Here is a 17,051-nt window from a genome sequence, read left to right on the forward strand (position 1 = left end):
GGATGGAGCAAAGCATAAATGTGTAATAAAACTAAAGATAAGGACGCGCGGACACGCTCCTTACAATCTCAGTCTATCTTGTTAATTTATATTAGCAGGCACATAATGAGATGTGGGGGTGAACGTTTTAAAATGAAATAAAAATGGCTAGTAACTATAAATTAGATTGGGCCGAACTCAAAAGAGATGTTCGTTTCATTTGTTTTCGTTTGCCTTACAATTTTTCCCGTTGTCACGAGGAGTTAATGAAAGAATTAGCTTTCATTACATCTGATACGATTCCTTAAAGGGATTCCCGAATGAAGACGAAGTGCCTTCGTAACCTTTCCGATGGGCGGGTATCATGAGGAGGTCGGCCGCTTATCTCGGATTAGTTTTTTTGGGACATGCTCTTACGAAGTTTACGTGTTAGAATCGCTTTTGGTTAAGATTGATAGTGTGACTAGTTTCGACCTCGGGATGGATCTTTCGCACGATATGTTCATAATTTTAAATATCTAAATAATCTTAAATTTATACCTAAATAATTAATTAGTTTATGCATTATACGGCTTTAACTGCGTGATGATGATGATGAAATTCATTTGAGATACACTTGGTAGGTATTACTCCTTTGAGGAGTATTCAAATAATCGACGACCTAAAGGCCGTTGCAAGCTCTACGTGGAAGAGGAAATGCCACGACTGGGACTTATGGCCGGATTTGGGGGAGGGCTATGCGAAAGCAAAACTATCTTTGCCGGTGTAAAATGTATAGAAAAATTACATTAATAGTATATACCGATATAGGAGTTAGAGTTGTTAATAAAGGCATCTTAACCTTTATCTTTATCTAATTAATTAGTATTTCGAATTCGTTCAAAAAACATTTGGCATTACAGTTTAAATGTTCATATGTTAACAGGAAAATAAATGAAATGTTTTTCATCACAAATGCTTTAATAATAATTTTACCAATACGCAACACTGCGGCGAGACAAAAGCGAGTGTAATAATAATACAGATAAAAGCTTTTCAGGAATGAAACGTCGTACTTTCAACTCTAATGCATTAATTAAGCGGCGCCGATCCCCAAAAATCGTCTACAAACTCACTCCGTTTAAATTAGTGCAGAATGAATTTTCCTTTTTTTTTTTAATTCGTCTTCCAAATTCAAATAAGATTTCTTTTTTATTACGTCGCGCCGCATAGAAGGGGGTATACCAGGATTCGTCGCTCCGGCCGTTCTCTTTGAAACGCTAATTCCTCTTCGTTCCATGATACTGATTGGACGATATATTTAACAATGGTACGGACCCGCTCCTCTGTGAAAAAAATACATCTTGGATACTACCTTTTTTCCTCGAGATTCCTTTATTTTCTTATTTTCCATTCTATTTCGCGACCGAAGGCCAAAAGACGCTGTCTGCGGTGCACGCGTTAATGATTCTAATACAAATTAGTGGAAGGTTGGGTTTGGCTTGTACGTGGTTGGTGTTTAGTTATTCGTTTTACTGACTGTATAAGCATATTACGAGGCACCCAGCCCATGGAGGGTCTTAACGGGAGGTCGTTTGCTGCGCTGCCAGCCTCCTAAGATTAATGACATTACGCCAAGACAGTTTGTAAGAGACAAAACGTGACAAAAAACTGAGTTGTAATTAAGTGGATCGAATGAATAGATTTCTATGAAGTAGTACTGTGAAGGGCTTTCTCAAGTGAAAATTAATCGAAGATTACGCATTGATTGTGACAAATCGAATCGATTATTTCGTACATAACAAAACGTTATATCGTCTACGTTCAAGAAAAATATTTTTTATATAGCGTTAAAGTTAGGAAACTTAACTTCAGATACAGTGGAGACCGCGACGACCCGACCGAGACGGCAAGCCTTGCGTCGGCACTGGACATCATAAAATATTTAACACTCATATCTCTTGAACTGGACCAAATATTATCGACTTGTCGATAAAACGTAAAACTGCAGAAAAAGACAGGCATACACATTTTAACTGTAGTGTAAAAAGGACGAAAGCCGTTGTGCGATCTTTGGAAATTCGTCGGAAACGTTTGGTTTCTTTTCCATCGTTTTTATCACGGTCGTTATATTTTGATAGAGCAGTTCAGTAGGATCGCCGATATAACGTTTATGTTTTGGTTTTCTTATACCTTTCGCGGGCTTTGTACGTATTCTTTTCTTTACCGGTTCTTAGCTTGTTAAAGTGAATAGCTTAAAAATTTATATCGTAACACGAAGTTAATATGTTTCAATATGCTATTGCTTAGCTATTCAGAAACTAAATAGGACCATTTGTCTGAAAATTCCTATTTTAGTGATTCATCGTCTCCGAAGGCAAAAAAGAGGCACCCATCTGATGCTGAATACCCGTAGCCGATGGATGTGAACATACACAGACTTGCCGCTGTGGAGTATTCATATGTGATTGTAATACATTCGGTAATCTAACCTCAAATCTCAAATAATGTTATATAGTAATCGTTTACTACAACTAGGCTATCCTAGCACTTCACTTTACGGTAGATAAAAGATGGTGTTTTTTTTTCAGAAGTAAAACTATTTAGTCCAGGATTTGTTATTGTTACCACAAATTTCGGTTTCGACTTTCGATCGAACAGTGACGTAGATATGCCAATACAAGTAATGCCGTTGAATGAAATCCTAATGAAAGTCTACTGCCCACTAGCCGAATTCTCGTCCAACACTGGGTGACATAATACTCTTTTCCCATTGGACCCGGAAGAGACTAAATGCGCTCCTGCGGTCTGAGTATCTTTTTTGAATATAAATGCGCCACCCACCTTGAGATATAAGCTCTAAGGTCTGAGTATAGTCACAATGGCTGCCCCCCCCTTCAAACTGAAACGCATTACTGCTTCACGGCAGAAATAGGCAGGGCGGTGGTACCTAACCATGCGGACTTAAGAGGGCTTACCACCAGTAATTACGCAAATTATAATTTTGCGGGTTTGATTTTTATTACACGATGTTATTCCCGCACCGTGGAAGTCAATCATGAAAATTGGTTAATTGCGTATTTAATTAGAAAAATTGGTACCCGTCTGCAGGATTAGAACACCGGTCCATCGCTAGATACGAATGCACCGGGCGTCTTATCCTTTAGGCCACGACGGCTTAAATGTACTTTAAATAAATAAATATGCTTTTGGGTAAATATACTTTTGTTGTGTGCATTCTCGATATCAATAACACAAAAAGCCCTACTTTGAGGCTCTTGAAGATTTTAATACATAAAAACAATGAAAATGTGTCAAATAAGTTTTTCTTAATCTTCATCTTGCATTGCAAAAATCGATACGATTTTAGAAATCGCATTTACGAGATGTACCTACTCGTAGAACGAATATGCTTACCTTAAGTTTTCTAGTGATAAATACTTAGCAGGTTTCACGAATTCCGGGCATTTTTGTACAGTCGACGCCAAAGTATTATTTTACACTTAATCTTTTTTAATAACAATAATTTACTACTTTGGGATGTGATACAACATAATTTGGAGTATTAACAAAAACAAAAAAGAAATGCTTTTTTGCATTGAACAAAATTTATATTTATTTTTTTAATACCTACATGTAATTTTTTTATAGTTTCAGTTATCGCTTGTTTATACCAGAACTACAGTAGTGATGTTTGGTATTGGTGTATACATATAAATTTGTATCTCATTTCAATCTACACGGAACGACATTGAAAAAGGGAAGAATTAAATAGTGGGTGTGAAGCAAAATGCATTCTGAAGAGTGGAAAAGTATTAAAATAAATAAAAATAGAACTTCTGGACGCGTCTGTACTTAGCGTACAATAACTCAACGTGGGACCCTCTTACGGATATGATACAGTGTACATTGCTTCTGCGTATATTTTTCATTTGAGGGTCGAAACCCTAATGTTTATAGTAGCGACAAAACGGCTATAAGTTTCTTATGCTTGTTTGTGTTCTTTAGGAGTTTTTGGAAACATTTTGTAACGCAGAGGGGTTGAGTTCACAGCCACTGCTGAAATTGGTACCTGTAGAGATATTTGGTGGAAATCTTTTTAATATATTTTTTATAAATTTTCAACGCTATCCCCATATGTATATTCAGACCACGAAACCACTATAACTGGCCCTTAGATATAGTAGGTGATTATTTTAATAAGAATATGTCCTGTTACATCTTTTTTTTTCCCTACCTAAGCCTCACCGGGCGAGTAGGTGAGCTCAAGGGGCTCAAACCTGATGTTGTTACTAGCACGAACCCTAGCAAAAGCCGTGCTTCGCAGAATCTACCACCGGATCGCAAACGCGACCCACTGAGAAGATCCGGCGAGAAACTCAGTGGGCTGTGTCTATGGGTTAATTTACTCCCCGAGCCCTTCGTCGCAAGCGACGGGTTCGACGAGAACGATGACCGATGCTTGAGGTACCTAAAAGCACCGTTAGTGGATCGGGAGGATTCGAAATGACGTGTTTTGGGCAACGTCGACTGTCTACCTTTCGGTACGCAGGATCGAGAATGAAACTATTACATCTTTCCAATCGGAATGCACAATAAATATAGACAGAAACACCCAAACCCACACATACCTATCTATTTATTGATCGTCAAAGTTATACATGAGCGAAAGTTATATGCAAAACTTGCTTAAAAATAATTGAAGAAATATCTGCTCAATGATCCATGGATTATTATTTAAATATTTGAAAGTGAAAAACCAACAAATTAGTGACAGTTAGTTATATCGTGTAATTTAACACGTAGGTAGTTAACTTCTAGTTCACACAATACAAAGCAAAATGAAAGCTACATCTAACTACACTGCCTTAGTTAATAACTAATACCTACTAACTATTTAACATAATTATGTTTTTTTTTAAATATCTACACAAACAAATTTTCGGACAAAAGTAACATTTTTAATAATAAAACTTTTTCATATAAAATTTTCAGCGAGCCGTTAAAACACTCGTGAATTCGGGTATGAAAATACGCGTCCGCGAATTTCCCAATAATAAATTATACTCCTTGTCCGCTTACCTCGGGTTAACCGGCTTTTATAAACTACCCTGGTAATTTATAACTATTACCCGGCCGAAAACGATCACGTGATATCACTTTATAGCGTATTCATCCGGTAAATATGAGGGAAGCATGTTATAATTTTACCCTGGTCTACTTTAGTAGTACCGATGTTTTTATTTGAATGCGGTTAAAGTTTACATAGGCATAAATGGAAATAAATATACATTGCTTTATTTAAGAAAATAATAACAAATTTTTTATATAATAAATAAATTTTACCTTAGGTTTTCACGAGTCGTAGATATTATTTAAAGTTAGTTTTAAATAAGATAAATAATACTTTAAAAAACTAACAAAATACGCTTTTATAGAAAATCTAACTTAAAAAATAGAAACTAAATTTTAATAAATTTGAATTAAAAATAGTGTAAGAAAAAAATATTTTATTGTAAATAATGTAATGTAATGTAATAAGTATACCAAATTTCGAGTTAATCCGACGTTTTGAAGGGGTCAAAATCATGTTCAAAGATTCCGTTACATACTAACATACATACGTCTGAAGCTAATAAAAGCGCATTAAAAATAGACAAATCTAAGTCAATACCATCGATCTTTAACATAAATATAATTCAGATAGAGAATATTGGTGGTTGCAAATAGTCCGCGCTGATTTTTCGGCATACTGTTTCAAATAGTTCGTTTTATCGATTTCAGAATTATATGTGGGGGACTATATCAAGCTAGGATGAAAGAAAATTGTTAAATCTCAGAAAAAACATGAATATATTATATAAATTTTAATAAGACTGCTAAATTAAAAGTTGATAATTCCAAAATAAAAACACATTTACGCATTTAATATATACATGTATAACTATAAATTCTTGTAAATGTCAGAAAAGAACAATCTACAAAAATTCTCTAAACCTTTAAAGCACAGTTAAATTTATAATAATTTATATATTGAATATGTACTAGCCATTCTAACGTTTTACATTGGCTATGAACTCTCAACTATTCGCAGCGAATACCGACTCCAAACAATTATATCAGAAATTTCCGGACCCAACTATCTAATCTAAGCAATACAAGTACGTACTTAATGTAATCGCACTCAATATCCTTTGTTCACTTTCAGACTCATTAAAAAGGCGATGCAATTTAATGAGTTGATAGTGTGCGTTAACCCTCCGCTACGTTTGCGAATATTGCCGTTTCACGTCACTAAAGATTCAACCTAATGTTAAGTCGGATAAAGTGTGTTTTTCACTGTTAAAGTATTGGTTGTGAGGGGGTCGAAGATTAGTGGCACACGCCTACCCGGCGGAGCGCTGAGCGGCTGATAGTGCCCAAGAGTGTAGTTACAATTAGAGCGGTGCCCACAATGAAGTGATGCCCGCGTAATGTTGGCCCTTGTCTTTGTATGTTGATTGTGCCCGAAAGAGGTCGGCGTGTTACCGTATAGTGTTAATGTGTTCTGCTAATCCAGTCTTATGAATATTGCAGCCTCAACTTGATCTTTGGAAGTCGCACGGTTTTGGTTTTTTTTGGAAATGATTTATGATATATTATGAATATGTGGTTTTGTGTTCTGTAACTATGATTTGAACACGGTATCATCGTTTTCCTTACATACCCTATCCTGTGGACCGAATGGTAAGCAGTCGACGTCGCCCTAAACACGTCATTACGAATCCTTCCGATCCATTAATGGTGTTTTTAAGTACCTCCAGCATCGGTCATCCCCAACCCATCGCTTACGACGAATGGCTCGACGAGTAAATAACCCATAGACACAGCCTACTGAGTTTCTCGCCGGATCTTCTCAGTGGGTCGCGTTTCCGGTCCGGTGGTAGATTCTGCGAAGCACTGCTCTTGCAAGGACCCGTGTTAGCAACACTTCCGGTTTGAGTCCCGAGAGCTCACCTACACGCTAGGGTAAAGCGGAAATAGCCTCTCAAGGCTATCAGCATAGGTAGAGGATAATAAAGTATTTTCCTATTTGTCGGACGACAAAAACTCCGGTATAAAATTCTTACAGTACTTAATTCCCTAAAATATTTTCCATCGAATTTATTCCATCATCGCTATAATAAAGGATAACAAGAAACTGTACCATATTATGACAATATAGGTAGGTACATTTTTAGCCCCTGGCATTGCTGAAGTCCATGTGCGACGGTAACCACTCACCATCAGGTGGCCCGTATGCCCGTCTGCCTACAAAGGCAATAAAAAAAAAAAAAAAAAAAAATAAAAATTAGTTGAATTCTGGAATGACAGGGCCGTATTTCACAGGTTTTTTTGTATTTCATATTTTTAATCATTAATAGACTTACAAGACACTGCCTGCTTATAGATTTAGAAGTATGTAATTAAAATATATTTCAAGCTATGAGACGAATAACTAAAATTTTCTTGTAAATACTTAACATCAGTAGTTCTAAAATAACAGTAAGTCAATTTATTGTTTTCGAAATGTTAATACAATTGACACAGCCGCAGGAAATAAATACATATTACGCAGATAATATCAGAATTTTTCTTTTATTGTGCTCCACACTCTCAGCTGCTACACGGAATGCACTATAGACAGTAGACATATGTGTGTATATTAAAATACTTTGGGTACGAAAACAAGTATAATTTTTTTTATAATTAGTGATTAAGAAAATCAAATCGTATTTTAGAGAAATTTTGATTTACGCATCTATACGTAATACATGCTTACAGTTTTTTTTTTCATTTTCTTTTAGGATTATTGAACTAGATTACTAAATAAATAAAACTATTTTTTGAAGTTGAAGGAGTTTATTTCTGCTTCTCTCATTTCTGATTACCTATCTGAGCTAGGTCGAGGGGATAAAGGCGCTTACAAGCCGCGAGCGATTGCCCCGTCTCTACCAGTAGGTATATTGTCAATTGGAAACTACTCGCGCTCAGAGCACAAGCGCTGGATTTGAAAGAGTACGCGAATATAGTATGAATAAGAAATGCAGAAAAATTCCTGCGTACGTTGTTGGAAATATTTAATGTTTTTTTTTTATTATTACCATGTTTTAATATGAATAATTCCAATAAACCAAAGTAAATAACTTAAACGTCATTCATGCCCTTCTTTACATATTTGTTTACCTCGACATTATTCTTGTAAATGATTTAATTTTTTTACGGTCAGAGAACAGGTTACGTTCAATGAAAATCAAAGACTTACAAAACTTGTACATACAATGAATATTATTTCATATCAAAACTCAAACATATACTACGCAGTGGGCTATGAAAAGGCGAGGTTTTATCGCGTTGCCATGACGACGGCGGGATGCCGCGTCGCCCGCGATACCCTCTTCGCACTCGGCACATCGGAAAAACTACTACAGTGCTTTATATTTACTGCCACTCGATATGTACGTATACATACACGTTTTATGTAGATTTTGACTAGGACAAGCTGATAGAAGTGCTTTGAAAAGGAATTTTCTTTTCTTCGAACTCTTTCTTGGTTTTGTTCTCAGTTTGAGTGTTGTTTGTTTAATCAGTATACAGTTCGTGTATTCATAATGTATGCTTATTGATATCAAAACAATTTCTGTGTGATTCTTTTGAGCAAAAATTACTAGAAAGAAAAAATGAAAATTGAAAATTCTGCAACAGAGCAGGCTGTACATTCAATAAGCATATTTAATTCAAATCTCTACATAGGTGACATTTCAGTTTTTTTCCGAAGATATAATAATGCTCACGGTATGGTTTAAATAATCCGATATAGCATAATATGGTAAAAGAGTTGTGAATGACAAGAGAGTTTGACATTGGCCAACAAAGACAAATTTCTCATCAAATAAAAACGTGCGATAATCCAAAAAATAATTTGACAAAATACTCGTATATAATTTCGTATTAGTGCATTCGGTGGCGATTAAGGACAGCCCATGTTACACACGAGGTCGAAATCCGAATGAAATAAAAGCCATATCTTTAAACGAGAACTAATGGTTACTTTGTCCAAGGATAAGGCAGGTATCACCCGTGCACACGCCCCGCCACCACAGCGTATTGACTTAGAGCCTTTTTTTTTCTAACGTTCAATAGTACGCATGCATGTTTGCAACAGAGGGGCGCAGTTAACCCTTGAATTCAACGTGTACTGAAATATTAACGCTTGCTGTAGAAGCACGCGGAAAAACAAAGTCGAAAACTGGCACCGTTATGGGCCCGTCGCGTGTACGACATAGAATATGAGACAAGCTCTTTACGTGTGTAGATGTGAAATTTTTAATTATTACTATCTGTAACCTAGATTTCCCGAACCCTATAACATATTCATCAAATGAGGCTTGTAGAGAGTATTAAACGGTATGGCATTGCTAACGTCCATGAGCGACGGTAGCCACTCACCATCAGGTGGGCCGTAAGCTCGTCTGCTTACACGGCCACAAAAGAAAAAAAAGAAAAAGGTTGACTTCTATAACATGTTCTACTTCGAAAGAAATTCGAAAATAACTCTGAGCAACCGCTGACAACCGTCAGCAGTTTGGCTGTGCTCATTTTTGCGAGTGGTATTCTTGGGGGGATGGGTTAATGTGTACATGACTCTGCTTCAGATGCTGATAACACAAGAGAAAATTCTCAGTGGTGACTTTTGATAAGGAGCATGAAAGGATGTGTTGGTGTTTGAGGTGTTTTGTTTGGTTTTATATTTGGATGATAATCTAATCAGATATGCTTAAAAATTGTTTTGATTAATACCTAGTATGTCAAAAATGTTAGAATTTTCAATAATTCAGCACTGAGGCAAGACTCTGGTAGTAATAATTACACCTGGTGTTTTAGGATAAAATTATTATTAATTAATCATTTTTTCTTTATTTTATTTTAAAAAAACATCAACACAAGAATTGGTTATAACTTTTTGAATCATTGGCAATCTTTGTATTCAACTCACGGATCAAGATGATCAGTATCGTTCTCTTACAACATTCAAAATTCAGTAATTAAATAATTTATTTCAAACTATTAATCTCAAATTCTTCAAATTATTAATTTATTTCAACAAATTTTTGTATGACTAGTCTATCTATTGGAGTAATCTTTGTCATCCGCATGGCGTGTCGGTATTGAGTGGTGGCAGGGGGCGTACAGGGAGTCGATGCCGGCCCTGGGGACCGCCTCCCGAGGGACGTGCGCCCGCGGGGCGTACGGGGGACGAAAGGTTAAAAGGGAAAAGTTATAAGAGACCGCTTGTTGCCCGATCGCGCTTTCCAACTTCGATTTGTGATATGGCGGACTTTTTTATTAGCAAGGTTTTAAGTGCACGCATCAACATCGCTTACCCAATGCAATTGTAGTAAACTGGTGATTGGACCTCTTATGAGTCCGCTCGGGTAGGTACCACCGCCCTGCCTATTTCTGCCGTGAAGCAGTAATGCGTTTCGGCTTGAAGGGTGTGGGGCAGCCGTTGTAACTATACTGAGACCTTACAACTTATATCTCAAGGTGGGTGGCGCTTTTACGTTGTAGATGTCTATGGGCTCCAGTAACCTCTTAACACCAGGTGGGCTGTGAGCTCGTCCACCCAACTAAGCAATAAAAAAAATTTATAATTTCTTTGATTAAGTAATAATTGTTTTTGTTAATATTTTCTCATAAAAATAGACAGTTACAGTTTTAGTTCCTTTGTTTTTAAGTCCAAAAATTCAATTAAATATAATCGTGAAACTTACAATATGTACTTTAGAAGTCGATTTTATTGTTCATTTAACGAGTAATTTTATATTAATTAAACTTTGAAGAATAACCAACCAAGTGTACAGCATTCCTTAGTAAGTTCAACATGACGTAATAATTTATTATGATTCGAAAAGTAATTATTTTCTAGTCATAAATCAATTATATGAATTTATTCAATGAATGACGTTATTAGTGATATTTATTAAATAATATCACGGGAATGTTCAAGAAATTCAATGTGGGAAAGTTCATGCGTCAGATCAGTAGTGTGGGGTGGGTGGCATAGGTGTTCTAGCGCGAAAGTCAACAGTCGTTTTTGCGACTAAGACCATACAGAATTTTTACGAAACTCTTCATGAAAGAAAAAAAAAAGTGAGATTCCTTTTGATTTCATTGTTTTCAAAACACTACATCTAGGTACATCTCTGAATGTTTCTCGTGTTCTCAATGAAACAATTTTTTTTCGTCATATTTTAATCATAAAAAACCTATCAAATGCCAACCGGCAAATATTGTCAAGTAATTTTCTCGTATGCCTACATAAATATCTACATCAACTCAAATAAATTAACCGACAATCCAAATAATGTATTCTCGCCTTTAAATACGAAGGCAATGCAAACATTTTCGCCTTAAAATTGGCTCCGAACAAAACATTCGTAACAAAATTCAGAAGAAGTTTTATTCAAATGCAAATAAAAATAGCGTATGGCTCGAGTAATACCTACTAGCGTAGTGGGTGGGTGACGTAAGTGCTCTGACTTGAAAGAAACCGACCGCGTCGATGCGGACTCAATAGTTTACTCGATTTATCAAAGTAAAAAATATATAAAGCATAAAGCTAACATTAACAAATATATCCTACTAATATTATAATCGCCAAAAATTTATAAGAATGTGTGTTTGTTAGTCTTTCACGCAAAAATTACTGAATGTATTTTGATGAAACTTTATAATAATATAGCTTACACATCAGAATAACACATATTATAAAGATTTAGTGTGAATTATTCAAAATACAAGTTTTCAAAGTTGTGTCAAACAAACAGATTCTTTATAAGAGACGGCCATAATTTTTCGTCTTACCACTCACATTTGTAAGGAGCACTCAACACTCCCGAAAGGTCTATTTAATATGAATAAATAAATTAAAGTAAAGAGAAGAAAATAATGAATTCAAAATGATTTTTTTATTGCTTAGATTATAGATGGTCGAGCTCACGGCTCATCTGGCTTTAAGTGGTTACCGGAATCGATAGGCATCAATAACGTAAATGCCATCACCCACTTCAAATCTATAGAAATGAACCTAAAGATTTTAGTGTTGTCTTTATATTTTTTCTATCCATGTGAGATATCTTGTCTAAAGGGGTATCACGGCGTTCTTTATTCTGCTTAAAGTTAATTTCTTATTATAAAGACCAGCACGACGAAAGTATAAAGATTAAGATCAATATTTTTATTGACAATGTCTGTAATTGTGATGTGCGTCATTTATTTATTTATTTATTTATAGATGTGTGGACGAGCTCACAGTCCACTTGATGTTAAGTGGTTACCGGAGCCCATAGACATCTACAACGTAAATGCCGCCACCCACTTTGAGATATAAGTTCTAAGGTCTCAGTATAGTTACAACGGCTACCCCACCCTTCAAACCGAAACGCATTACTGCTTCACAGCAGAAATAGGCGGGGTGGTGGTACCTACCCGTGCGGACTCACAAGAGGTCCCACCACCAGTCCTACCACCATTTTTCTACGTATTAATGTCCTAGTTTCGACGTTTCGGTTTTTATTGATCGTTTCTGATAAATGAATCTTCCACGCGTAGTATTTTGTAGTACAATAAAAATTTCATTCATACGGTTCACATGACGGAGGCTCAAACTCGTAACTCGCGATATTGTGACATAAGGTGTTTAACATAAATAATGCGGAGAGAGCGGCAACAGATGTGTTGTGCCCGCGGCACGGCAAATACGTTCGCCGTACGTCGTTTGTCGGATTTATATAGAGGTGGTCGTGAGCAAAATGGGTAATTTGAGGTAAAAACGTGCTGAAATTAATAGTGTACTCTAAAGCAAATAAATTCACTCCTAAAATTGTACATCATCGATTTGAGTTTAGAATTTTTAATGTTACGGTAACAAGGATTTATTTCAAAAAAATTGATGATATATACAAGAATGAAGTAATAAAATAAATGCAATAAGGAATGACAAATACTTTAAGCTTACGTGACAAAAACTCAACACAGCAACATTATATTTTATCATAAAAGCAAAAAAACAATTTAAGGCAATAAAATAAATCGCGCAAAAATATTAGTGGCTGTTATGGCGACAAAAACAAAAAAAAGATTGTATCTACTCTATTGAATACAAATGTGTTGGCACGGCAATATTCGTCGGCAGCTTTAGCGATGCCTCGGGCTATGTAAAATATTTCTGCAAAAGCATTCATCGTGATCGCCTGTCTGATCGCGTTCTCTACTCTGTGCTTTCGCAAAGCTTACTTTACCCACTTAAAATCAAACCAATACAACCTAAAATTAGTTGAAACACACCGAAATTGTACAATCCATTAAACTACTCAATTTCTAATGGACTATCTGTTAATTATTCTAAAAGTATTACATAACGGATTTATTTCAAAAAACTATATAAAACGACTTCATGTCACGTTTTTATGATAGCAAAGAATCTAATATACATAATTATTACTTTTATCGAATTCCGAACACTTACTCTATATTTTTACTTATTTATTAATTATTTAGAACTTTTATTAAATTCTTACACACACTTTATATGTTCACTTATTTCTACCCGAATTAAACACATTTTCCATTTTTTTCTCAATTCGTGTAGTTTTCATCAAACCGTTAAATAACGGAAACTAATTTACGTGTAAAAATAAAATCCATAATGCTAAAAATTGAAAAAAAAAACACGTTTTCGTCAAAACGTTACTTTACGAAAAGAAACAAATAAAATCCAAATAAAATTCACACATTTGGTTCAATACTAACAAAAAAAAATAAACAAAAAACTTATGAGACTTACCGAAACAGCGGAAAGGACAAATTTTACAGCACAAATAATAAATTAATAGTGACTGAGCGCCAATCTGTTTGAAGTCAAGTAGAAACATCTGGTGTTTCTGCTTGTAGCGATTTGTTGATTTTTGTTAATAATTTGCTGTAGCAAAAACATGCTTTATAGGATTAACATAATTAATTGATAATAGGTATTTTCGTAATTGGGTCTTTATGTAGTATACTGTAATTTTATACTGGTGGTAGGACCTCTTGTGAGGCCGCGCCTCCACCACCCTGCCTACTTCTGCCGTGAAGCAGTAATGCGTTTCGGTTTGAAGGGTGGGGCAGCCGTTGTAACTATACTTGAGACCTTAGAACTTATATCTCAAGGTGGGTGGGCATTTATGTCGTAGATGTCAATGGGCTCCAGTAACCACTTAACACCAGGTGGGCTGTGAGCTCCAGTCCACCCATGTAAGCAATAAATAAAAAAGTAGTTCTTGAATATTAATGTTGACTATCTTTAGTTAGTACTCATGTAGTTCACAGATTAGAGGTTTCTAAAGGAACCATAAAGAACTTTTTTTTTTTAAAATCCAGTTTTAAAAATGAAACAAATTAACCAAAATAGTGTTGTAAAAACACCATTATCAAAACCCAATTTTCGCAGGAAGCACTTCGTTAATTTCCAATAACGTAACCTCTGATTTATGCGTCCGCATCGTTTCTGTCAACATTATCTGTTCACACTGTACGAACCCTACTTTATGAACGCAACTACGTATTTTATGTTGACAAATTACGCACGTTTTACCGGGTGTTGAGTTTCCAAACTGAACCATCATTGTACGAACCCTCAAGATGGATCTAGAAATGCTGTTTAATACCTTCAAAAATTCTCTTCGTAATCTCCAAACAGTCATAGCTTATCGTCGACGGCCAATTTTTTTTGTTAATACTGAAATTAATCGAAAACCAATTTCTTAATCTTCGTCGTCCTAATTTTACCATTTTTGTTTAAGGTTTTTTCTCAAATTCTTCCTGAAATGCAACCAGAATTGTTTGAAGAACGCTGGCAACCCGAGAGACATGAGAAGATTTCAAGTAAGTTTTCTTATATGTCTTATCTAATAATAAAACTTAACAATCGCTGACAAATAATCCATCACTATTTTTTAGGAAGAAGGAAATAAAATATATTTGACAGTTAAACTAGTCTTAAAATTCATCGAAAAATTTACATTCTAATCTTTTTTAATGCGCGTGGACTAGATTTGTTAATTACACGCGCCAATAAAATAACATAGATATAAAAAAACTCCAATTACCGAAAACAAAGCGAATGCCAAAGTGACTTGTTCAGGTTTGAATTTGGTTTCTAAGCATTTGTTTATTATACACTATTTTAAGGATAAAAAACATTAACCTCGCTACATTTACTGCCGAATTTTGTTTGAAATCATCAATTATATGATAAAAGTAGAGTTAAGTTGAATTGTAAAAAAAAAGGAATCGTTAAGCTTGTAACTTAGGACAAAGGTTTCATTGAACCGCCCTTAACAGTAGGAAGAGTTACGTTCACGACTTTTGAATATTTGAAGCGCCTCCAATTTACGAAGGGGTGAAATTAAATTTATTTATACGTCTTTATGTACTTACTTTGCAACTGATCTGCTTTTGTTTTTGTGGCGTTTCATCTTTGATTTTACTAGTATTAATACTCAACCGTATTTTAGGCCCTGTTTTGGCTTCTTGAAATGCTTACTATATGTATTTCAAGTAGTATATAACGTCGACTTTTATTAATTTAAATCGGTTTAATTACAAATAAGCACGAATGCATTGAACTGAGAGGTAATATAACAGTGTTGGGTGAAATTAAATTTAAATGGCCCTAATTATTGGTGTTAAAGGCTGAACCGACATCAAAAACAGAATCAACTTAAAAAATTATAATTTAGAAATACTTTAATTAGTCGCAACCCTAACGATTCTCATAGATGGTGCATTCCGTTTATGAGTATAAATTTCCCTTCTGTAACTTTGCTGAAACAATATTTATCTTACTTGTCCTCACACTAACTTTGGCTTAATATTGATGGTGTGTATCAAGTCACTTTGTTGTGTTCTTTCGTAGCTTTTAGTTTGATTATTATTTCTTTTGGAAGAATGTTTTACGTATTCATTAAGATGCTCATACTTCAAATACGTGTTGTTAATAAAATTGTTTATAACGTATTTACTAAGTTTGCTGGAACAAGGACTCTCCGTGTGAATTAATTCTGCGTGGATCGTAAAACTGTAATGTTTTCCAGTTTTAAGGATAACAATTTCTACAAGAATTGGATATTTCCATTTTACTTCTTAGGGCTTGGGGATGTAATATATACATAAATAGATACCAAAAATGAAATTTTTTTTTAAGAAACGTACATCAATAAAACATTCCACATATGAATAGAAAAATATTAAATTTTCATTAAAAATGAACATAATATATATGTACGTATTATTATTAAAAAATCACATCCCTTTGGATTTAAAGCTGTAATAATTACGTTCTGCAAAATTGAATTTGTAAGACAATCATGATTCTAAGTCGAAATAAAATAGATGCTTAATCTTACTTGTTCTTATATATGTATTTCTTCTATAGTTTTAAGGACTGTCTGCAGAGGGGTGACCGCGTCTGTGTGTGTAGTTATGTCTATATTTGGGTTTCTGTGTGTCATTGAATAATTCAGTGGTCGTTCCCCAATGTTTCAAGGGTAAGAATATATGTCTATGGTTTCGTGGGTATATTTATATGTACGAAGATAGTCGACTGTAAGAACGATTTGTAGTAGAATTAGTAGTTGAAGTAAAAGTATTTAATACAACTCTCTCATATTTTAAACTAACAGTTACCTTTCAGAAAGGTAAAATCACATTGTATAAAAATTCTCCTTAAAACTGGAATTTTTTTAATATACATTTTTTTTTTCACTTTATTTTTCACATATCGTAGTGATAGAACTTTCAATATTTTTTTGTATCTGTCTTCTTAAATTGTTCCATATGATATTGATAAATATGAACCGTACAGAATCTTAAAAACGAAAGGTTAGTAACCCTGGTTAGTTTAGTACGCAGTGAAAATTTTACTACAGCGGAATGTGTTAGAAAACACTTTATACAAATATAACTGAAATAATATTACTAAAATTTGCAGTAACAGTGTAAAAAGCTATAAGATCAAATTTGGTAAATGG

The 17,051-nt window shown here is 34.7% G+C and overlaps 1 protein-coding gene across 11 annotated transcripts in view; it reads left to right on the forward strand.

Moving 5' to 3' along the window:
* Positions 1-17,051, forward strand: part of kn (EBF transcription factor knot) — a 65,805-nt gene that overhangs the window by 36,680 nt on the left and 12,074 nt on the right. For 10 of the 11 annotated variants that reach the window (XR_016325221.1, XR_016325222.1, XR_016325223.1 and 7 more), the window contains exon 8: positions 14,823-14,904. Coding sequence is in view for 7 of the 11 variants with exons in the window: in XM_089737548.1 (XP_089593674.1) it covers positions 14,823-14,904 (82 nt within the window). In the remaining 4 variants the exon portion in view is untranslated. The remainder of the gene's footprint in view (positions 1-14,822; positions 14,905-17,051) is intronic. The other variant, XM_089737554.1, reaches the window with a different exon arrangement.

This window comes from Bombyx mandarina, chromosome 23 (assembly GCF_030267445.1).
Source record: "Bombyx mandarina strain Sakado chromosome 23, ASM3026744v2".
In the NCBI taxonomy this organism is placed as follows: Eukaryota; Metazoa; Arthropoda; class Insecta; order Lepidoptera; family Bombycidae; genus Bombyx; species Bombyx mandarina.